Source organism: Lytechinus variegatus, chromosome 9 (genome assembly GCF_018143015.1).
Source record: "Lytechinus variegatus isolate NC3 chromosome 9, Lvar_3.0, whole genome shotgun sequence".
In the NCBI taxonomy this organism is placed as follows: domain Eukaryota; kingdom Metazoa; phylum Echinodermata; class Echinoidea; order Temnopleuroida; family Toxopneustidae; genus Lytechinus; species Lytechinus variegatus.
The window spans coordinates 30,960,245-30,984,458 of NC_054748.1; the positions used below are offsets into that span (position 1 = coordinate 30,960,245).

The 24,214-nt window shown below is 38.2% G+C and overlaps 1 protein-coding gene across 4 annotated transcripts in view; it reads right to left on the reverse strand.

Moving 5' to 3' along the window:
* Window positions 1-24,214, reverse strand: part of LOC121421734 (AP-2 complex subunit alpha-2-like) — a 32,254-nt gene that overhangs the window by 2,345 nt on the left and 5,695 nt on the right. The window contains exons 6-21 of one of the 4 annotated variants that reach the window (XM_041616523.1): window positions 24,004-24,092; window positions 23,492-23,563; window positions 22,767-22,863; window positions 21,757-21,894; window positions 21,020-21,202; window positions 19,790-19,887; window positions 18,398-18,527; window positions 16,805-16,906; window positions 15,896-16,060; window positions 14,822-15,087; window positions 13,120-13,292; window positions 12,141-12,264; window positions 11,133-11,150; window positions 5,128-5,157; window positions 1,447-1,563; window positions 149-218 (exon numbers count right to left, since the gene is read on the reverse strand). In XM_041616523.1, coding sequence (XP_041472457.1) covers window positions 149-218; window positions 1,447-1,563; window positions 5,128-5,157; window positions 11,133-11,150; window positions 12,141-12,264; window positions 13,120-13,292; window positions 14,822-15,087; window positions 15,896-16,060; window positions 16,805-16,906; window positions 18,398-18,527; window positions 19,790-19,887; window positions 21,020-21,202; window positions 21,757-21,894; window positions 22,767-22,863; window positions 23,492-23,563; window positions 24,004-24,092 — 1,872 coding nt within the window. The remainder of the gene's footprint in view (window positions 1-148; window positions 219-1,446; window positions 1,564-5,127; window positions 5,158-11,132; window positions 11,151-12,140; window positions 12,265-13,119; window positions 13,293-14,821; window positions 15,088-15,895; window positions 16,061-16,804; window positions 16,907-18,397; window positions 18,528-19,789; window positions 19,888-21,019; window positions 21,203-21,756; window positions 21,895-22,766; window positions 22,864-23,491; window positions 23,564-24,003; window positions 24,093-24,214) is intronic. The other 3 variants (XM_041616520.1, XM_041616521.1, XM_041616522.1) reach the window with 3 other exon arrangements.

Genomic DNA, 24,214 nt, shown 5'->3' on the forward strand with positions numbered 1-24,214 from the left:
CACAAGACTTGAAAGTAAAAAGTCAGCGAGCAGCCCAGTACAAAAAAATTGCCAAAACCGCCAATATTTTCCTCTAGTTTTTCTGATTTTATTAATAGGGTGAACTTTCCCCCTAGTAGTCTCCCCAATCTTTTTCAGCTCCTCTTACCTTGGTCCTATTCACAGATGTGTCCATCGGAAATTGGGCCTCAAAAATATTCTGTGACTCTTGTCCAGGACTGTTAATACAAAATAGAAATCATAGATATTTACATTAAGTACATGTACCTGAAGTTACAGCAAATAATGACATCATGAGAAAGACTTTGAAATTATCGTTAAATGTCACTCTATCATGTTTTGACCAGATCTCTGTCCATTCACATAACCAAACTCCCAGGCCCGTATTCTGAAGTCGGGTTTAACTTAGGCCATGGTCTGACTCTGTGTTAAAATTATTTGAAGCCAAACATGTCAAAACTTTTGTTTACATGGTATGTTTTTCTGTTTACTTTGCACTCTACTTCTTTAATGGTGAAGGCAAATATTTTAGATATCCTTGCCAGACAGTAGTTAAGAATAATTTAGGAGTCAAATTTAATGATTCATTTAACATTTAGTGTAAGGGATTTTACAGAGGTATTTCCTAAAGCCTGGAGCACACTATACAATGCAATTGCATGAAGATCCAATTTTAACAAGATGCCAATCGCATCTCAGTTTAATCACACCGCAGGCCAGCGCACATATTGCAATAGCTCTGCAATGCGCAGCATCTCCATGGCAACTAATCTTTTATACACGAGTCGTCTGCGCTTCAGCAGCACAGCAAACTGGTCATGACATCATTGTCTAGGACCAGTCTGATTGGCTGAAATCATCAAACAGAAGATTTGCAAGAAGAAATGACATGCCATAAGTCACAGATTTGGGCTATCATTCTTCTGCAACGGATTGTATTGCAGTTGCAGCACAACATAGGTTGGCGCACACTGTGATATTGTTGCAATAATGTGCACTGGGGGCCGTTTCATAAAGCTGTTCGTAAGTTAAGAGCGACTTTAAGAATGACCGGTGATCATTTCTTACGCGCTAAACCATCGCCAATGAATATACCATTTACCACAAGAAGGGATCACCAGTCGTTCTTAAAGTCGCTCTTAACTTACGAACAGCTTTATGGAACACCCACCTGGTCTTAAGGTGCAATTTCTGAAACTTGAATTCCTTTTAATCCTAAAATCAGTAACAGTATCAATTCTAAATTCTCTCATGTAGCTAATACAAAATTTATATAGATATTTTACATGTGTATTAGGTGGATTTTCCTCATGGGATACCAGAAATATTCCACTTTTTATGAGGGCAAATATTGCACTCATCTTCAATTCTTGCAATTATCCATAACTCGTGGAATATTTTCTGATATCCCATTCTGAGCCATTCAATAAAACATCCAATACTTACTTTCCGAGTTGCTTCCAGCGTCCAAAGAAGTCTTGAGATGTCATGTTTGTTGACTGAAAGAACTTTGAGATCATGACGGGAACCTTTAAGGTCATGCTCTGAACGGATCCACCAACACTACGCAAAAAATAAAGAAAAATAAAATACTTTTCAAAGATTTTGATTTTTAAAACATGGTCTTGTCCCATCGGCAATGACATACAGAGTGTTTGAATTAATTAGATATGGTGAACTGCCTCATTGGCAAAGCATAGAACAGAACAGGGATTATTGGTTGCAAGGAAAAGATTTCCAGGGGAATCAGGTCGATTTCACCCAGACTGACAACCATGGAAAATACAATAAGGAGCCAACAGCCCTGTTGCAGAAGTTACCATTATGGTATTAACTTTGCGATGAAATGGTAACTTTACATGAAATCCTTGATTCTGAGTGGCTGTTGATCAGAGTTTCCATGGTACATGTAGCTATGGTTTCTTTCAAAGTGATCTAATGCCAATTCGTCCAATTACCAACTCGTCTTCTATCATTTGGTCTACCATCAGTTCGTCCACTATCCACATGGTCTAACTGGCATTTCGTACACTCTCCATTTCACCTAATAACCAGTTGGTCCAATAGCGATATAGTCAATATACCATTTGGTCCAACTGGACTTGGTGTTACATTAATTGGGTGAAATGAATGAAAAGAAAATGGGTATTAGACCAACTGGTTATTTAAACGAAATGGTCATAGACAAACTGCTGATTAAACAAAGTGATTATTGGACCAAATGGTTGTTAGACGAAATGTTGATGGACGGAATGGCATTAGACTAAATGAAGGTAGACTATGTGAAGAGCAGAAGAGTTGGCACTGGACGAATAGACAGTTTACCATAGTTACCATTGGAAGGCAAAGTTACTGTAATAATAATTAATGCGACGGGGCCCTGAAAATTAAAGCTTATCCAATGAGGATGATACAGGCAGTGGGTGGTAAAAAGTAGCCCTCAAAAACGTGTTTTTTTTTGCGATTTCTGATAATCCAGAAATTGCAATTGTTTGAAAGACACTATTTTGGGGTTTGCCCTGGGGAACAATTGAATGGCAAAAAGGGTATTCATCTCAGGCCTAGTATAAATTATACAGGTACTTGGCATCTATGTAGTGTCACCTATCTAGAAATATTCTATTCTGAAGTGCTCAAGAACAAAAATGAAAAGAGAGTACAGTGTCAGAGCACGAAGAACTGATGTTGAGAAAGATACTAATACTACAGTTTAGATGAAAGATGATGACATATTTCTAACTATCACAGCAAACTATTTCGAAGAGAATGTGCTGCAGCAGAGAAAGACTGTTCACCATAGGCACTTGAGATTTGGAGGTCTTCAAACGATGTAGGTGTGATGATCTCAGGCTACAACAGGAGCATAAAGCCTGACAAGGTGTTCTGACTTTGTGGCACCAAACCACTTTACAATTTTCCATGCGAGAAGTATTCTAAATTCTTCACACTTTCAAACTGGTAACAAATACCCTTTTTGATACCAATACTCCCTTTGATACAGTATACTGTAAAACTATTAAGGGCAATTCCATAAAATTTGTACATCCAGCCCCATTTATGTGAGACCTTCATGAAATTTTCTGTCTCTGATTCTGGTTCTTTTGACAGTCTCTAATGCTCTCAAATAATCAGGACTTGGTCAGTTTATGAAGTGAAGTAAAACTTGAGAAAAATGGGTTTCACATGTACAAAAAGGTTGAATATTTTACGGAATTGCCCTTGAACTAGCCATGTTTTTTCACTCTCACATAATCATTATTGAGGTCTAAGGTTTTGCAAATCCCAAAGCATAATAGATTTCTTTTTTTAAGTGGACAATCCATGCCTGTAAAAAAAGAGATACAAAACGACTCTCTATTCCACAGAGCAAAACTATCAAGTGAAAAATAACTATTTTCTAATGAATACAAAATAGTTTCTTAATATAAATACCACATGTTTCTAATCTCTACAGAAAATTTTCAAGCAGGAGTTTTTGTGCTTGGGGACTACAAACAAATAACACATGCATGCAAGTACGCATGTAATGATAAATGCATGTGCATTGTGCAAAGACTAGTCTAATATACATCGAAGTGAAATCTAAGTTGAACAGCAAACAATGCGAATGAATTCTCTAATCTTACATGTAGATGGATGATTTTTTTTAATATATATTTTTTTCGGGAGGGGGGCTTCATTTATATGTGATGGTTATGATTTGGAAATTGCTTCTAGCTCCATGAGATCACAGTATGATGAGGTCAAATGCTTGAAAAAGCCATGTAAAGCCATTCTAAAATTTGGTAAAGGGTCAGTAATGTAAAGTGCATCTATATACATGTCTAGGTCATTGGATGTTTTTCAAGCGGTTAGAATTCAAATTTGTCATCTAGCCCCCTCTCTCTGCAATGCTCTTTTTTTTAATTAAAAATAGCCCTTCAAGCTATTAATAATTGGATACCCTAGAAAAGATAGAAACAAAAATATCCTGAAATTTTCAGCTCGTTACATGCTTGGAAAGGGTAAAAGAGTTAAAAAATAACAGATTTTTAATTCTTACGTAAAATCTGTAAAAACAATTTCATATGATTTCATATCTTTCACACCGTAATCATTTGAGGGCATACATGTACATGAACATGTAAACATTCATATAATGAGATTGGAAAAGTGACCTGCACTTCTGTGAGATTTCTAAAAGTAAAGATAAATCTAAAGATATTCTATGCTTGAAAGTCTTTCCATATCCCAAAACTCTAATCATCTACTTTCACGGCAGAGAACTTGGAAAAATCATGACAATTAGATTTTTTGAGATAGCAAACAGTCATAAAATATTTGAAATTCAATGCATACACCTGTACATGTACAACACAAGGCAGAGTCGTAAAAGAAGGACAGAATTTATAGACTACATGTAAATAGTTAGTGGATGAACAGGTTGTAGAGTAACTATGATTCTACAGACGATGTGAGATTTTGAGACCAAACAGAAAAAGTGGGTGTGCATGTACATGTACATGTAGAACTGGGGCCTGTAAGTGTAACAAAAAACTTAGCAATCAGCATAGAACATTTTTCTACAATTGATTGCATTGACTACAATGCACAATCAATCATAAAAAAAATCTAGCGTAAGATTAATTGCTAATCTTTGTGTTATGGGACCATGGTGGCAATTCTTGATATCAACAATAACCACAAGTTCCTGAATGTAGCGCACAGCATGAACGGCAAATTCAAACTGTACACTGACCTAGAAATTCTACTTCTTATTCAGTGACGGGTGTGACCAAACAACTTCAGTCTAAACGTACCGTAGCCACTAGCTACCGCTAGACTAGTCGCATCCAATTTCGCACCGCGTTCTCAATCTCTTCTTACATTTCGAGAAGGAATAATTGTAAAACTTGCTACTTGTGTTATCCCTCTTGCCGTATTATACTATTACCTTCAAGCTAACAGTAGTTATTGGGTCACACAATTAAACTCTGCGAGCTACATCCGGGAACTTTTGGTTATTGTCGATACCAAGAATATATTGAATGTGCTATCCATATGAACACCCCTTACTCGGGCTAAAGCTTCTCTATTCTACATGAAAATAATCTTCACTCATTCAGAATTATTGAAATCGCTGTTTACCTGTCAAAGGCGTTATTAGCAGATTGGGTCCTAATGATAATAGGCATTGTGAGGAAGGAGAAACAAAAACACATGTACGGGTGATTAGGGGGGTGCAGCATGAGTACAGTAGGGGTACAACAGACGTACAACATGCAATATTATACAAATGATGAATGTTTATGGGTGCAATGGACAGAATACTTCATGAGGTGAATGGATCATTATTTCATCTTTCACCGAATGTTTCTGTCCATTGCATTCATGAAAAACATTCATTATTTGGTTTATATGACACCTAATCAATGATTTTTTTTTTCATATGAAATTGATGAATTTCGAGACGAAACATGCTCATGCGAGTTCGGTCTGTTCAGTGATTGTTACGTCATTACAACATGCGTACTGCTGGTGCAGGAGCGGCAGTCTCGGTGCGCGAGTGCAATGGAAAAAAATCGTATGGATCCAAAATTGCACTGTTGATGACGTCACTGAATGAACGATATCAAGCAACCAATCAAATCACAAGGATCTATCTAGGTGTCATATAAATGATTTTATTTTTTGTGTTCATGCTGGTGTTAATGTTCGAAGCACAGTTTAGATCACCCTCAGTAGCTTAAAGCTTGTGTATAGTTTTGGTAAATCCACCAAAATGCACCTTTCACTATTCCAATTCATTGCTAGCTAATATGAATGGATATGCCCTATAACAGTTATGATGTGGAGGATATGAAATGAAAATGTGTTTTACAGGATAAATTTTGCGATTTTACATGGAAATTTAACTTGATCGGGTCACCCGATCAAATTCAAATATCTGTGTGTTTTTGTCTTTCAATTAAATCCTATTCCAAATCATGGAATGGGCTGAAACTTTCAAGATATGTTCTTTGTCTGTAACTTTTGGATATCTAATCACTAAATCTATAAGATAAGTGCTTGAATGCCCATTTTTTAAATTTAAAACAAGCATTGCCGAGAGAGGGCGCTATATATCCAAGATTTGAATATTTGAAATTTTCTCAGAGAAGTGCAGTTGGAAAAATATCTAACGGTCTCTACGCTTCAGTAAGACTGTCATATTAGATGATATTCTATTATCAATCACATTATTGACCCTTTACCAAAGCTATACACAGGCTTTAAACACCATTTGATTTAATAATCAAATACAAATGGTCCAGATACCATCTAATATTACGGAGCCTTTGTTTTTATTGATTGGATCAATTGTAACTCTTTTAAGAAAGGGCCCAGGGGTGGTATTCTGAGAACTTTCCATTTTATCTCTGTTAATATCAGTGAGATAAAATACCCTTAAAATCTCTCTGAATTGGCATTCTGAGAACAATTTTATCTTCATTTTATCTCTGTAAGACACACCTATTTTTCAATCAATATCCAATTAGAAAGGCACTTTTATAGCTCTCTCATATTGCTCAACCAATGAAAATCCATTCCGCCAGGAGGTGTGGCAAAGGAGTGAGATTGCGTCAATTTATTGATTTCAAATACGCTTGCGCGTCTTTCAGAGATTTCTTTTAAAAAAAAGACAATATCTTTTTTTTAAAGTCTATATGGCATCTTTTCAAGCATCATTTCAAAGACAATATTAGTCAAGAAAAGTCTTATGAAATACTTCCTGATTGCACAGGAAAAGGTGTTATTCTCAATAGCTATATATATTTTTTTCATTTTCATGTCAACATTTGGAGTTAATTCACTTAGAAATAATGATGAAATCAACATCGTGGAGATAAAATAGCCCCTACTCTCTTTTAAGTTTATTTTATTTTTTCATCAAAGTAACATGGGCGCAAGCAAATCATCCGCGTTGCAATGTCCAGATACGCGATGGGTATGTCTACGCAGGCACTGCTTTGTTGGATATAATTTATACGCAAGATAAAAGTTTTAATTTTATCTGAGAGATAAAATGTCATCTCAGAATACCAATTTCATTTTAAGAGATAAAATATTTCAAAGATAAAATGACCTCAGAATACCGCCCCTAATTAGTAGTATTCCTTTCAGTTGAAAGTGTCCCTTTTTTTAGAATCCTTTCATTGAAACTCTTCTTATAAATTAATATATTCACAAAGGAATGATAAAATCAATTCATTCCTCCACTGAATACAAGAATAATGCAACCGAGATTGTATTCGGTCAAGCTGCCAAGATACAATTTTTCTACATAAAACTATAAAGAGACAAGATATAAGAGGTTGGAAAGGAAAAAGATTTCAGGAGAAAGAGGATACAGATTAGCATTGAGAAAGAAAGAAAGAAAGTGGTGATTTACAAAGATGGAGAGATGTGGAAAATGCTAAAGAGATTGAGAATCAAACTTGAAGAAAAAATCTGACAGAAGATATAAAGGAGGAAATATGCAAGATAAAGAAAAAGTAAGTTATATCTTGGTTATAGTAAAAATGAGGCGAAGAAATCACAAATATTAGCATTCCATTCAGAAATATATTGCACAATTCACACTTTCTATTGCAAAGTGATGTTCACAAAAAAATGAATTATATGAGAACGTTCAAAAGAGCAAGGCTGCACACACATGCTTACAACAATATAAAACATTGGTTCAGCAACGGTCTGAAAGTAGGCTGAAGGAGCATGATACGCAATGTGCATGAGATGTTTTGGGGGCTTCATTCACACTTAACAACATTGTTCAAGGAAACATAATTCTTTGCAAAATGGTTTAATTCAACTTAATCAATCCTCTTCCCTCATTTCTATTTCAAAATAAATATGACAGCACAAAGAATATGAATCATTCATAAGCAAAATCTAACAAAATCTAGGAAAGGGGGAAACTTTGAATTGCAGAAGAAACAACTTCAGAATGTGAAAAGCATCCAACAGCACATAAACTGATGAGCTTCTACTATACATGTACACCTTGTATAGCAAGAAATGTATGGTTGGATGCAGGAAATAATGAATAGAAAATCATCTTGCATGCATCTACCAAAAATAATACTTCATGGAGTGCACAAGGAAGGATTTTTAAAAAAAGTATTGGATCCTCAGCCAAATATTCCTAAGGACATAATGATCACACACCATAAGAATTCACCACTCCCCGATTCTATAAATACATGTACATACGGTATATGTACATGTAATATACTTCATGTGGGAGTGGAAAAGGGGAAAGGGAGGGGGAAGGAGGGGAAGGCAGAGGGAGAGGAAGGGATGAGAGGGGGAGGGGGAAGGGGAGGGGGAAGGGGAAGGGAGGGGGAAGGGGAAGGGAGGGGGGAAGGGAGGGGGAAGGGAGGGGGAAAGGGAGGGAAGGGAAAGGGAGGGGAAGGGGGGAAGGGGAGGGGATGGGGGAGGGGAAGGGGAGGGGATGGAGAGGGGAGGGGATGGGAGAGGGAAGGGGAGGGGATGGGGGAGGGGAGGGGATGGGAGAGGGAAGGGGAAGGGAGGGGAGGGGAGGGGATGGGAGAGGGGGGGATGGGAGAGGAGAAGGGAGAGGGGAGGGGGAGGGGAGAGGGGAGGGGTGGGATGGGAGAGGGAAGGGGATGGGAGAGGGGAGGGGATGGGATGGAGAGGGAAGGGGATGGGAGAGGGGGGGGGGGATGGGATGGGGGAGGGAAGGGGATGGGAGAGGGGAGGGGATGGGAGAGGGAAGGGGAGGGGATTGGAGAGGGGAGGGGATGGGATTGGAGAGGGAAGGGGATGGGAGAGGGGATGGGAGAGGGGAAGGGGAGGGGATGGGAGAGGGGAGGGGATGGGAGAGGGAAGGGGAGGGGATGGGAGGGGGATGGGATGGGAGAGGGAAGGGGATGGGAGAGGGGAGGGGATGGGATGGGAGAGGGAAGGGGAGGGGATGGAGAGGGGATGGGATGGGGAGAGGGAAGGGGAAGGGGAGGGGATGGGAGAGGGGAGGGGATGGGAGAGGGAAGGGGAGGGGATGGGAGAGGGGAGGGGATGAGATGGAGAGAGGGAAGGGGAAGGGGAGGGGATGGGGGGGAGAGGACGGGGGGAGGGGATGGGAGAGGGGGGGGATGGGAGAGGGAAGGGGAGGGGATGGGAGAGGGGATGGGAGAGGGAAGGGGAGGGGATGGGAGAGGGGAGGGGATGGGAGAGGGAAGGGGAAGGGGAGGGGAGGGGATGGGAGAGGGGAGGGGAAGGGGATGGGAGAGGGGAGGGGATGGGGAGAGGGGAGGGGATGGGAGAGGTAATGGGAAGGGGAGGGGATGGGAGAGGGGAGGGGATGGGAGAGGGGAGGGGATGGGAGAGGGAAGGGGATGGGAGAGGGGAGGGGATGGGAGAGGGAAGGGGAAGGGGAGGGGATGGGAGAGGGAAGGGGAAGGGGGGGATGGGAGAGGGGAGGGGATGGGGGAGAGGGAAGGGGAGGGGATGGGATGGGAGAGGGAAGGGGATGGGAGAGGGGATGGGATGGGAGAGGGAAGGGGATGGGAGAGGGGAGGGGATGGGATGGGAGAGGGAAGGGGAAGGGGAGGGGGATGGGAGAGGGGAGGGGATGGGAGAGGGAAGGGGAGGGGATGGGAGAGGGGAGGGGATGGGAGAGGGAAGGGGAGGGGATGGGAGGGGATGGGAGAGGGAAGGGGAAGGGGAGGGGATGGGAGAGGGAAGGGGGAGGGGATGGGAGAGGGGAGGGGATGGGAGAGGGAAGGGGAGGGGAGGGGAGAGGGGAGGGGATGGGAGAGGGAAGGGGAAGGGGAGAGGGGAGGGGATGGGAGAGGGAAGGGGAAGGGGAGAGGGGATGGGAGAGGGAAGGGGAAGGGGAGGGGATGGGAGAGGGGAGGGGATGGGAGAGGGGAGGGGATGGGAGAGGGAAGGGGATGGGAGAGGGGAGGGGATGGGAGGGGAAGGGGAAGGGGAGGGGATGGGAGAGGGAAGGGGAGGGGATGGGAGGGGATGGGAGAGGGAAGGGGAAGGGGAGGGGAGGGGATGGGAGAGGGGAGGGGAGAGGGAAGGGGAGGGGATGGGGAGAGGGGAGGGGATGGGAGAGGGAAGGGGAAGGGATGGGAGAGGGGATGGGATGGGAGAGAGAGGGAAGGGGAAGGGGAGGGGATGGGAGAGGGAAGGGGAGGGGAGAGGGGAGGGGAGAGGAAGGGGAGGGGAGGGGAAGGGAGGGGGGGAGGGGATGGGAGAGGGAAGGGGAAGGGGAGGGGATGGGAGAGGGGATGGGATGGGAGAGGGAAGGGGAAGGGGAGGGGATGGGAGAGGGAAGGGGAGGGGATGGGAGAGGGGATGGGAGAGAGGGGAGGGGAAGGGGAGGGGAAGGGGAGGGGATGGGAGAAGGGAAGGGGAGGGGAAGGTGAAAGGAGACGGAGGGGAAGGGGACAGGAGGGAGGGAGAGGTGAACAAAGGGGGGAAGGAGGGGGAAGCAGTGGAATGGACAATATATATTGCTCACTTCCACGTGGGCTGGGTTAAATGTTAATTTCCTGAAACAATCATCCTAGGATATATTCCAATAAAAACAGTTTAAAATCCACTACAAGATATATGGAGGAGCCCTTTTTTTCAATCGAATCCTTTGGTTGGAATAAACACTGACCCTATTAATAATGTCAAAATCAAAATATACATGTATGTAAGTGAGGGTTTTGTATGATCCATATTAAGTACATGTATGTTACATGGGAATACAAAATACAAAAATTTCCTCCCAAGAAAATCCATGTGTTAAATGGGAACCAGAAAAAATCCAACATAATCTTGAGGGAAAAAATGTTAGACCATGAGAGCTCTTGTGAAATCCTTTATACCTTATTGTCCTAGAGGATTATACATGTACTACTTCGATAGTTTTGATGAATAAAATGATCATCCCGAATAAGTATCAACTCCCAGTAAATTTTCCAGTCAAGTTATTAATGTCTCAGGGTTTTTAAATATTTCAAAAATATATAGGGTATCCCGAATCTGTCCTAAACGAATAGTGAGTCATCTTCAATACATATTAAAGCTTAGAAACATAGAGCACACCATACTAGTTGACCAATATATTCATGTGACTATATCAATCTTACCTCGGACTTCCTAAATATCTGATCAATTACAAATTTAACGGATAAAAAACAGTAATATACAGTAAATAAATTGTATCTATCTACTTCATCAACATCTCATAAAGTGCCTCAAAAGTACCAGTGTCCAGGCAAAATTACAAAGGGTGAAATGAGATTTGAGGGTATTTAGTCACTAAATGTTCAATTAGTGCAAAATATATATTTCATGGTCTGAAAATAAGACTACTTGGTCCAAATATTCTTTGCTGGATGATATGCATCATATAAACTAAAATAATAACATACCCCTAACTGATAATAATAAACAATACACTATATTCTGAAATCACTCAATCATTGAGTTTCTAACCACTGATAAATGTGGTATCGCTGCGTAAGAAAGAATTATGTTCATACCAGCATTTTATTTTATCATGAAGCATGGATTTATGATGAACATTCTTAAAAGCCTGTGGATTATCATGAAGCGAGCAGACAAAACTAGATAGAAAGAATGTAGACAATTGCTTTGATTTTCAGAATGCATATTAAAATCAATTGGATAAGTGCTACATGTACTGTACATGTACCTGATTAACAGATCACAATAATAATATCCCATATTTACCCACGGGAGCCAATTCAGTTTCATTAGCTGGTCTTGAAGTGGGTCTTGCATAATATTAATATAACCCCCCTGCATTTAGCATGCAGAGTGCATGGCTCGATGGCAGAAGGTTCTGTTTTCTTGTATGACTCGGCCAGGGATTGAACCCATGACCCCCCTGTTCATGAAGCAGGCACCCTACCACTGAGCCACCATGCCCATATATGCAGGCTAACCCCTAGACAAATAATCTTGCCCATAGCTTTCATGATAATGCACTACATTCAATATGTAGACTTTGTGACATATTATTGATCAATATGAAAATTGATTAATGAGTTGTGACATGCAAGGGCAAATACATATTTGCGACGTGTATGATTGGTTTTTTAGTTAATGAAAGAATTCAGGGATTTTCTTACGAGTATTTGATGCTGAGCGTTGGCGGCTCATCAAAGTCATCGAGGCATTCCAAGTTAATGACTTGCTGGACTTGAGCGCCACCGTCGATAGTTCGTTGAACAGTATCCATAGTGATATTGAGCTGTAAAGGTCAAAGGTCAAGGTCTATAGAAAATGTGTGTTCAATGGTAACTTACTTTAATTACATTAACAGGTGGAAGAAATGAGGAAACAAGAATCATTGGCTGCATCACATAAGCATCATCATTATCACCAACACCATCCTTATCATCACAATCATCATCATCATCACCATCATCATCATCACCATCATCACCATCATCATCAACACCATCATCATCATCAACACCACCTCCATCATTACCATCTTCATCATCGCCGTCATTATCATCATCACCATAATCATCATCATCATCACCATCATCATCATCATCAACACCACCTCCATCATTACCATCTTCATCATCGCCGTCATTATCCTCACCATCAAAATCATCACCAACACACACCTCCATCATCATCACCATCATTATCATCGTCGTCATCATCATCATCATCATCACATCATCATCATCATCATCATCAACACCAACTCCATCACCATCTTCATCATCGTTGTCATTATCCTCACCATCATCATCATCATCATCAACACCAACTCCATCATTACCATCTTCATCATCGTTGTCATTATCCTCACCATCATCATCACCATCATCATCATCATCATCATCAACACCACCTCCATCATCATCACCATCATTATCATCGTTGTCATCATCATCATCACTATCATCATCATCATCATCAACACCACCTCCATCATCATCACCATCATTATCATCGATGTCATCATCATCATCACCATCATTATCATCATCATCATCATCATCACCATCATCATTACCATCATCATCATCACCACTTCAATCTCATCAAAACACTTCATCTCCAACATACGAACAATGCAAAGGATATTTCCTTCTAAAGACGGGAGTTTATTGATCGTGGTTTCAAAGTTAGCAAACTGGTACGACGTCTTGTTGCCGTAGAACAAACAAAGTCGGCCCGCATTTAAACGGTACTCCGACTTCACGCCGATCTGCATCTGATCGCTCTCGTAAAGCACACCATTATTCTTGCAAATAAATCTGAAAGTAAGAAAATGAGACAAAAACATGATTATAAGAAAGATAAAATGGATTCTAACTGAAGGACATATGTGACCTGCCACCCAAACACCAACAATAAGTCAACCAAAATCAGAGCTGCCAACTTGAAAAGGAACATTTCAGTATTTTTTAGGCTGAAAATCAGTATTTCAGTGAGGAAATCAGTATTTTCAAAAAATACCATAGGACCACACATACAACTGAAACTTTAGAAATCAGTATTTTACATGAAACTATCAGTATTCTTCTTACTTTTCAGTACTAAATACTGAAAATCAGTACTACTTGGCAGCTCTGTAAAATGAATATTGAGATTTTTATTGAGCTTGAAGATTCATTCCCTAAGCTTTAAAATGATATATAGTATGTTAAAATTGACCAACAATAACCATTACAAGTACTTGATTGAATGCAGAAAAAAAATTAGCATAAAAAGCTTAAAAAAAAGGAGAAAACAAATGTTTGAAGTTTGGGGTTCACTCAAGCATGAGATGTGCATACTTTGTAATGTCAGTGAAACTTCCAAGCAGTCAGAAAAAGTAGTGTCGAAGAAACTTGTAAGTTGTATCTTTTCTTTTATTCAACTTCATGACTTCAAATTTTAAGAGTATAAAGAAGAACTGTTCTTTCAGATAAGTTAGTTTTTAATTTTTGAATTGTGGAGACTAAATTACTATTTTGGCTATTGATAGAGAACCTTACCTGGCAACTTATTGGTGTTTTTGGGGTGGTAGTTCACACTGCACATGCAATCTTTTTATCATTTATTCATTTATTTTTGAATTCGGAATTTATTCTGACGAATACGCAATTTTACCTACAGCCAAAGAATGCTCATTCATTCCATGTCAAGTACTTTGACTTAAGTCCCCAAATTTCTATTTTCTGTAATACATAATCAATTATTGTCAAAACTTCAAAAATCAATAACTCTTTTATTTTGTCACCTTGATAACATACTTATTTACAAATTACCCTGAATGTGTTAGTGCTAAGAATGCCAGCAAAAATTTTCTTTCATTTCTTTAGCTTTTCTGTATTCTACAAAGAGCATATAGGTACGTATCTGGTAGTGATATGAGCTACATAAGCATGTTGATATTACTGGAGTTGTTTTTGCTGTTGTTGTTTTTTTTACTATTGTTGTTGTTAAAATCAATATTATTATTATTATCACTACAGATTTTCACCAAAACTTCACTGATACATTCATTTTATTTTCTAATTATTTTAATTAAATTAAGGCCAGGGTAAAGTTCCCATTTAAAAGCAACTAATGGGGCGTTGCAAGAAACTTGCGATCAATTGCAAGTCTATTTTCGTTCCTGAAATCAAGCATATGCCAGGCAATTAATTGCAAATTTGCCATTGATTGCTACTCTGCTCCATGAAACAAGGAGTATAATCTGTTTTGCTAGAGTTAAATGTGATCAATCAACTGTAAAACTGCAACAGAATATTTGCGATTGATTGCAAATATTTTCTTGCAACACCCCCCTGAGACTCACTTCCTATAGCTCTCCTCTGCATCAGGGGCCAGGTTGTTTCCAACGGGGGCGGCACCCCCAGCAGGGGCCCCAAAGACATCCACCAGCAGACCGCCGTTATTGGTAGGGGCAGCGGCGGGGGTCTCGCCAAAGAAGGACTGGGCAGTGGTAGGGGGCGCAGCGGGGCTCTCCATCAGACCAAGGAGGTCTGCCGACCCGGAGCTCGCCGACGCAGCTACCGTCGGCATGGCCGTGGCTATAACGGGCTTGGGTTGGGACGCTGCTGACTGCAAGATAGAAGGAAGTTGGAAAGAGAGATTTTCAACTAGATATTTGGAATCGGAACTGAATGGAAGCTGATATTTTTTGTTCAATGGCATAAGATTGAGATGGAAGTGATATAGAAAACTAAAGTGGAATGATGTTTGAATTCAACAATCTTTTACATAGATGAAATAATCTCCATTATCAACCTAATTCTAATGGACTTGATGAAGGAGATACAAAAAAGGTGTAATGGAACTGAAATGCAAATGACAAATAAAATATAAAGTCCAGAAATAAAATTCCAATTCCAATTGAAAGGATAAATCAAATCAAATCAAAACAGTCTAGAAATAGAATTGAAATGACATTGTAATGATCCTGAAACAGAAATAGTAATTAAATTCAAATTAATGATAATATAATAATAATCCACTTTTATATAGCGCTTAATACATCGGAACGACTTGTCTAAGCGCTTTACAGATATATTATTACCCCAGTCATCGGATGCAATCAGTCCTTCCCTCACACGATGTGTGCACATCCTCCACTACCTGGGGAGTATTCCAGTCAGTCGCCGGTGATGCGCACACAGTACTAGACAAGCTACAATGACTTTCACATCATACCAGGTACCCATTTAGCACCTGGGTCGAGAGTGGCAAAGTGTGGATTAACGCCTTGCCAAAGGACACCAGACCGCAGTGGATATAATATATAGCATTTAAGAGGTGGTGATTCTCTAGTTGCCTATTCAATGACGTACTATATATTGAATTAAATTGAATTAAAAGGAGACAAACTAAATAATTGAAAAGTTTTTTTCACCTCCAATGAATCCGTACTGCTCTCTCCTATACTATTGAGTTCTATTCCCCCTTTCTTCTTTTCTTCTGTCCCTGGACCGGCTGCGGAAGGTTTCTTCTTTTTAAGTTTGGCAAGCAACGACGATTCCCTCTCTGGAAATGGCGGCATCTCCTCTAAAACTGTCGCCTGTTTGACGGAAAAATAAATATAAAAGAGACATCTTTTAAGACCATTCCCATGCTAACAATCCCTAGGTTTTTTTTTTTAAGTTTTGCAAACAACGATTCTCTCTGACAATGGATGTCTCACCTCTGAAATGCCTGGTGAAAAAAAAAAAAAAATTTCTAACAACCCTCTGATAACCAGGCGAGGGTCAGAATCACTAAACCATGATGCATTCAAACATTAGCTTGCGAGAAACCTGGGTTAAGATAACGTGCATCTTCAGATAGACACATGTATAGAGGGCTCTTTATAAATGACATGCATTATTTTATTTTCCTCTTTTGTCTTCATGTGGAAAAACAATAAAAAACATGTATTAACAATGTGTACAATTTAATAAGGCATTGATAATTATAAAGAAAAGACTTCTTTTGGTTTGACGACCCTCTGATTACAAGGCGAGAGTCGTAATCACTCCACCACAATGCATCAAAACACTTGCTTGGGAGAAACATGGGATAAGATAACATGCATCTTCAGATAGAAAAATATATAGAGGGCTCTTTATAAATGACAAGCATTATTTCATTTTCATCTTTTGCCTTATGTGGAAAAACAATAAAAATATATGTTTACAATTTATACAATTTAAAACATAGGTAAGAGCCCCTAAAAAAACACATAACTTATTACCAGTGGCCAAAAGATAGAATGAAATGTGAATAAATCAATCACTATTATCAAACAAGTAAGGTGAACACATACCAGTACATCGGCTGAAGTACATACACTGAGTTGAAGATACTCTACCGCCCTCTGTTGAAGCTCAGCATCGGCGCTGCGTAGCTGATTATCATTTCTTAGTACCTGTTACAAAACAAAATAGAAATTTATTGGTTTAGAGAAGCATATAAACTAAATATTAAATCATTGTCCAATCAAGATTAGAATTCATGTGATATATTCAAAGCCAATATGATAAATATCAACCTTTGATGATGATGATGATGATGATGAAGATGATTATGATGATGATGATGATGAGAATAATGAGAATGATGATGACGATGATGATGATGATGAAGATGATTATGATGATGATGATGATGAGAATAATGAGAATGATGATGACGATGAGAATGATGAGAATGATGATGGTTGTGATGATGATGATGAGAATGATGATGATGAGAATGATCATGATGATGATGATGATGACGATGACAATGAGAATGAGAATGATAATGATGATGGTGATGATGATGATGATTATATGTATACTTACATCTTGTATGGTAAGTTTGATCTCTGGGAAGAGGTTGATAAACTTAAAGGCAATATAGGCCTATATGCTTCATCGGTCAGGATCAGTCAATAAAATATATTTACATCTTGTATGATAGGTTGATAGGAAGAGGTTGATAAACTTAAAGGCAATATATATGCTATCTCACTCAGTATCACTCAATATTACATACTTACATCTTGTATGATAGGTTTGATCTCTGGGAAGAGGTTGATAAACTTAAAGGCTATATATGTGCTATCTCACCCAGTATCACTCAATATAATATACTTACATCTTGTATGATAGGTTTGATCTCTGGGAAGAGGTTGATAAACTTAAAGGCAATATACATGCTATATCAGTCAGGATCAGTCAATATCAGATATTTACATCGTGTATAATAGGTTTGATCTCTAGGAAGAGGTTGATAAACTTAAAGGCAATATATATGCTATATCAGTCAGGATCAGTCAATATAATATACTTACATCTTGTATGATAGGTTTGATCTCTAGGAAGAGGTTGATAAACTTAAAGGCAATATATATGCTATATCAGTCAGGATCAGTCAATATAATATACTTACATCTTGTATGATAGGTTTGATCTCTGGGAAGAGGTTGATAAACTTAAAGGCAATATTCATGCTATCTCACTCAGGATCAGTCAATATAATATACTTACATCTTGTAAGATAGGTTTGATCTCTGGGACGATGTTGATAAACTTAAAGGCAATATATATATATATGCTATCTAACTCAGGATCAGTCAATATTACATATATCTTGTATGATAGGTTTGATCTCTAGGAAGAGTTTGATAAACTTAAAGACAATATATATGCTATATCAGTCAGGATCAGTCAATATAATATACTTACATCTTGTATGATAGGTTTGATCTCTGGGAAGAGGTTGATAAACTTAAAGGCAATGTGCTATCTCACTCAGGATCAGTCAATATTACATACATCTTGTATGATAGGTTTGATCTCTAGGAAGAGGTTGATAAACTTAAAGGCAATATATGTGCTATCTCACTCAGGATCAGTCAATATAATATACTTACATCTTGTATGATAGGTTTGATCTCTGGGAAGAGGTTGATAAACTTGACATATGTTGAGAGGAGAAGCCCTCTAGTTGGAGCAGTACACAGGTGGAACTTGGAATGAAGAAGATTGAGCTGAACTTGTGGACTGGTAAAAAGAGAAATGAAACGATAATTAACCCTTTCAGTGCTGAACTAGATTTAAGGGAGTAATAATATACAGTTAACACACATCACCGAAGGAATGAGTAAGAACTACCAATCGGAAGACATGGACGCCCAGATAAAATACCCTCACATTAACTTGCTATAATTTCAATTCAGGAAGGATTGGGGATGAAAGAATGAAAATTAAATTTATCCTAAAATTTAGTGTATTCCAAACATTGCCACTACTTCAAAACACAACGAAAACGGCAACCGCGCATCATCCAGTAATATTGATGTGCATGTCAATAGGCCCTATACTAGGATACCCAACTGAGTCAGCTCACTAAATATGTTTGACCACCGGTAGGTCACGTAAGTAGATCAACTTTTTTTATTATTTCTCATAATCAAGGAATCCTGATTGTCTGAGAAATTTAATTGTTTAAATGGGAATTCGTCCCAGGCCTAGTAACTACTGTTCTTCCGTCTCTTTCAGTATGGAACAGAATCCCCATTTCATAAACACTCGTAATTTCTATGAAAGATTTGCTATTGGCTAATTAGGTTGAATGATTTCAGTAGCTATTAAAGAGGTGGTCCAGGCTGAAAGTAGTTATAGCTTAATAAATAGAGTAGAATACACTAAGCAAAATGCCGAAAATTTCATCAAAATCGGACAACAAATAGCAAAGTTATTGAATTTCAAAATTTAGTAATATTTTGTAAAAACAGTCGTCATGAATATTCATTAGGTGGGCGGATGATGTCACGTCTCCACTTGTTCTTTTGTATTTTATTATATGAAATTAGGTTTATTCAATTTTTTTCCTCCAAGAACTAGAAAAATTGGATCGACAACTGATTTAGTGCAATAGATATTCATTGCTGCAACTTATTTCATTATAAGGGAGACATATTATGCACATAAGTATGAAATAATGAAAAAAAATATGATTTTATGTAATAACATAAGAAAACGGAAAGTGGAGATGTGACATCATCAGCTCACCTAATGAATATTCATGACGACTGTTTTCACAAAATATTGCTCCAATAAACTCCAATAACTTTTTTATTTCTTATCCGATTTTGATAAAATTTTCAGCGTTTTGCTCAGTGAGTTCTACTCTGTGTATTAAGCTATGAATATTTTCAGCCTGAACCACCCCTTTAACTGTCTTTGCAAATTTGTTATTAAAACACGATTTGTGAAACAGGCCCATGACGGGAGTTGGCTTCAAGTTGAAAGGCGGTTCTCACCTGGATCTTTTATCACCTGCGATGAGGTTCCCAAATTCTCCCAGGATATATCCTCCGACCTTGACCATGTTTTCGTGACATGCTGGAGCTTGAAGGGCCTGGAAAAAATACAAGAAAATTTTTTTTTAATGGGTTTGGTAATTTAAGAGCTTGTCAAAGCAGCTTAACAAAAGGAAGCAACTCTGTGGAGTTAATTTCTTAGTTAAGAGTTACTTGCTTTTGAAATCTCTATATATCAGAACCTGGGAGCTTTGTGGCTTCAATTTCTTTAGCATTATGTAGAACATACAGAAATTCCAAATCAAGAAAAAGTGCATTAAAAAAAAATCAGTCAATTCCTTTTGTCATAGGACAGCAGAGCTATGTATATGTATGTAGTTGCAGCAAACAATAATTTCATGAGAAAGTCTTTAAAATCATGGTGAATAGTTATTCTATTATCATAGTTCTAGATCTGGTTCATGTCCAGAAAATAGAATCAAATTTTTTTCACAATACAAAAAAGGAAAAAAAAAATGCTGCAAGGATATTTAATTTAGAGAATTTCAAAAAAAACACAATTTTTACAGGTTAAAAAAAATTGACTTGCAAAGAATAGAGTGAAAATAATTCAGATCAAAGAAAAATCCAATAAACCTCGCCTCCTCACTTGCATAATCAAACACACTCACAAATTTGCATTATTTGTTTTATATTTACCTCTTTGCCCCATAACCCTGTGCCCCTTCGTTGTTGATGACAATCTGTACAACTCTATTCCACACAACCTCACTGACATAATCACATGACACTGACACACTCGCAACTGGGCATTATTTGTTTTATTTACATCAAAGACCATCTTTGCTGCATAACTCTGTACCTCTACCCTGTTGATGATGATCTATATAACCCTATACCACACCTCCTCACTGACATACTCAAACACAAATCTGTGCATCATTTGCTTTATTTTTACCTCAAATACAGTCTTTGCTGCATAACCCTGTAGTGTACCTCTTCGCTGTTGATGATGATCTGTATAACTCTATACCACACCTCCTCATTGACATACTCAAACACAAATCTGTGCATCATTTGCTTTATTTTTACCTCAAATACTGTCTTTGCTGCATAACCCTGTAGTGTACCTCTTCGCTGTTGATGATGATCTGTATAACTCTATACCACACCTCTTCACTGACATACTCAAACACACTCGCAACTGGGCATTATTTGTTTTATATTTACCTCAAAGACTGTCTTAGCTGCATAACCCTGTACCTCTTCGCTGTTGATGACGATCTGTATGACTCTGTACCACACCTCCTCACTGACGTAATCACCAGCAATCCTAATCAGATTGAGGATTGTATCCACATACCATGTGTAATTACTCGCATACTTCTCGGCTAAAATGGCCACTTTGAGTACCTGGGAAGAAACAAATAGACAGTGATATAAGCAACTGTTATAAGCTACTGAAATACTTGCATCTGACTGGCTGTGAACAAATGAAATTAAAAGTAAATTGAAAAGAAATTGAAATGAAAATAAAATGAAAAGAATGTTGAAAAGGTGTAGAAATAAAAATGGAAAATAATAAATAGTTTACGATAACATTAATAATTCTTTTGAAGTTTATTCAGCATTCGTATTGATACAAATCAATAAAGAGTTTTACAAAAAAGGTACAAATATCATATATAATTATTTAACGCCCCCCCCCCAAAAAAAAGTGTTCTTTATTATTTTATTCTAGATTGAAGAGATATATTTGGGGTCTGAAAATTGAAAATAGCAAACATTTCAGAAGTTCCTATACTTCAAATAGATAGAATACACAATAAGCTCCCCAAAAAAGAAAAATAAAACAAACCAAAATAGCTGAAAGCAACTAAAAAGCTGAATGCTCGCACCCTGAATATTTGAGTGCTTTATAGAAGGATTCAATTGTTATACCTTGCTCAAATAGAAAATGTCCTTACCATTTCTTCCCTAATGGAGTAGTCAGCTTTCTCTAGATATATAAGCATCTCACCGACGATCTGGTCTGCGTTTGATTTATCACACATGGCGTAAAGCAGGTCTACGGCTCGTTGGCGCACACTTACATCACGCTCCGTCTGTTTATGACCAAAATCAAAACATTAGAATTAACAGGCAAGCCATCAAGATTTTATGAAACACATGAAAGTGAAAGTTAATGTTCTTAGGGCTGTGTTATTTGGACTCATCTCACAGCCAGGGGAAGGGGGGTAGATTCCATCCTCCCTGAGATATCGGCTTTCGACCGTGCAAGTGCCACAAAATTTGCACAGTGGTAGTGTGTGATGTTGTAATCTGCAAGGCTGCATGGGCTATTTTTCCTAACAATTATTGCAATTGCGTATCTAACGATGACCTGATCATGTACTTTATGTTTATTTCAATCTACTCTACTGCTGTACCTGTGTTTAATCAAACCAAAGAAGTATGATAAAATTACAAACATAGATGTGTGGGCATGTGTAATCATTAAAAATACCAGTCTCTTATAAAAAAGAATACCCCCCTCTTTTTTAACTTATTATTGAGCATTTCCACAAGTTTTCGACAAGGATCACACGGCACTACTGAACAATGATATATAAATGTGAACACTTAGTAGTCAAGGACTCGTATTCTGAAGTAAGGTTTAACTTACACCATAATCTAACTCTGTGCTAAAATTATAGGGAGCCAAAAATTCAAAAATTCTGATTATATTGTATATCTCTTATGTTTACTATTTTGTTTCCTGTTGCTTTCATCATGAATAAAAATACTTCAGTTTTCATTCCCAGACAATTATGAAAAATTTGAGTTTCAAATGACTGAATAAATTGGATGTGTACTGTTAGGGAATTGTGTCCCACTTGGCTCTCCATAGTTAAACCACAACTTTAAACCTGAGTTCAGAATACCAGGCAAAGTATTAGATTCCTCTCCATACACCAAAATACCCCTATCGCTTTACCTTGAGGGCCGTGACAACTGTGTCTAGATGTTTCTTGACTGCTTCTCTTGAGAATTCAGATGAAGCTAGTAGACACATACTCTCGAGCGCAAGATACCTGGGAGAAGAAGGAATAATTAATAAATCTTTGATTCATAACTATGATGGTGGTCCTAAAGTCTGCGCACCTAACAATTTGAGTTAAGATTTAACATGGATTTTCATCTTTTCATATTTTGCCTCACACTTGTATGACATGCTAAGATTCATCTTGCTACTCCAAGGGGTGTGGTAAGAAAATATTTGGAATCAATCGCAAATTTCACATGTGATATATCTATTTGAACTAAAACAAATCTATTGTTGATGCAGGAAAAAGAACATAAATCAATTTCAAATGAAATGCATGACTTTCAATTGATTTTGGGACCTGAAATTGACTTGCAATCAATTGCCAGATTTTTGTAACACCCCCACATAATTCATGACAAAGATAATGTAACATATAATAAAATTAAATTCAGTTTAAACTCATATAATCAGTAAATGATTTTGCCTATCCAACTCGTTCTATGTTTTGTAACTTAATATTTTATTTTTATGCATAATAGTTACAATTGTTTGTGAACTCTTTGACATTTTAACAAACCTTTAACTAGGATTTGTTCAGAAATGCAATTAAAGGTCACTATTCTTTATAAACTTACATCTTAGAAAATATTCATGTAGGATGCATTCAGACTCACCTTAAATTTGTTTCTCTGTGTTGTAGGAACTGACCTAGTTGATTACATGCTCTCACCAGCAAGGAGGGCTCACTAAAAACGTAAAGATGGATAAATACATCATTAGCTGTGTGGACAGGACCTGCAATATCGGCAATTCTTAGAATTGCAATCACTAGGCCCTATTGATCATTCGAAAAACAATTTTAGATGAATGAACCTCTACACAATGTTGCCAAATTGACTTTGGTATAAAATTGATGCAATTACATTGCTGTCCCATGGCCAAGGAAGCACCTCAGATTTACTTCTAATCATATAACCATGGACTTCAACATTTTGCACAAATCATTCTAACAAACTTTTTTAAAGTAATTGGTGCTGACTAAAGTGGAAAGATTCGCTAAAACATACCTATACCAATAACTGTGAAAAAGGCTTTAGGATATTACAAATTCATAATTTTACAGGAATATTTCAAAGTGTATAAACTTTTTTTTTTGATACACGCTATAGTTCTTTCATATTCTTACCTGTCATGATGAATGATGAGGTTAATAGCCTCAAACAGGACGGCATTCTTGGAGTTGGAATGCTGGACTTTTTTGGACTTTGGTGGCTCCTAAATCAAAATCACAACAACCAAAAGAAAGGTGAAATAGTAACCAGGGGAGCCTTTCATCAATATTTTCATCTGACAAGTTGTCAGATCTGACATCTTTCCATGATTTTGATTGGCTGAGA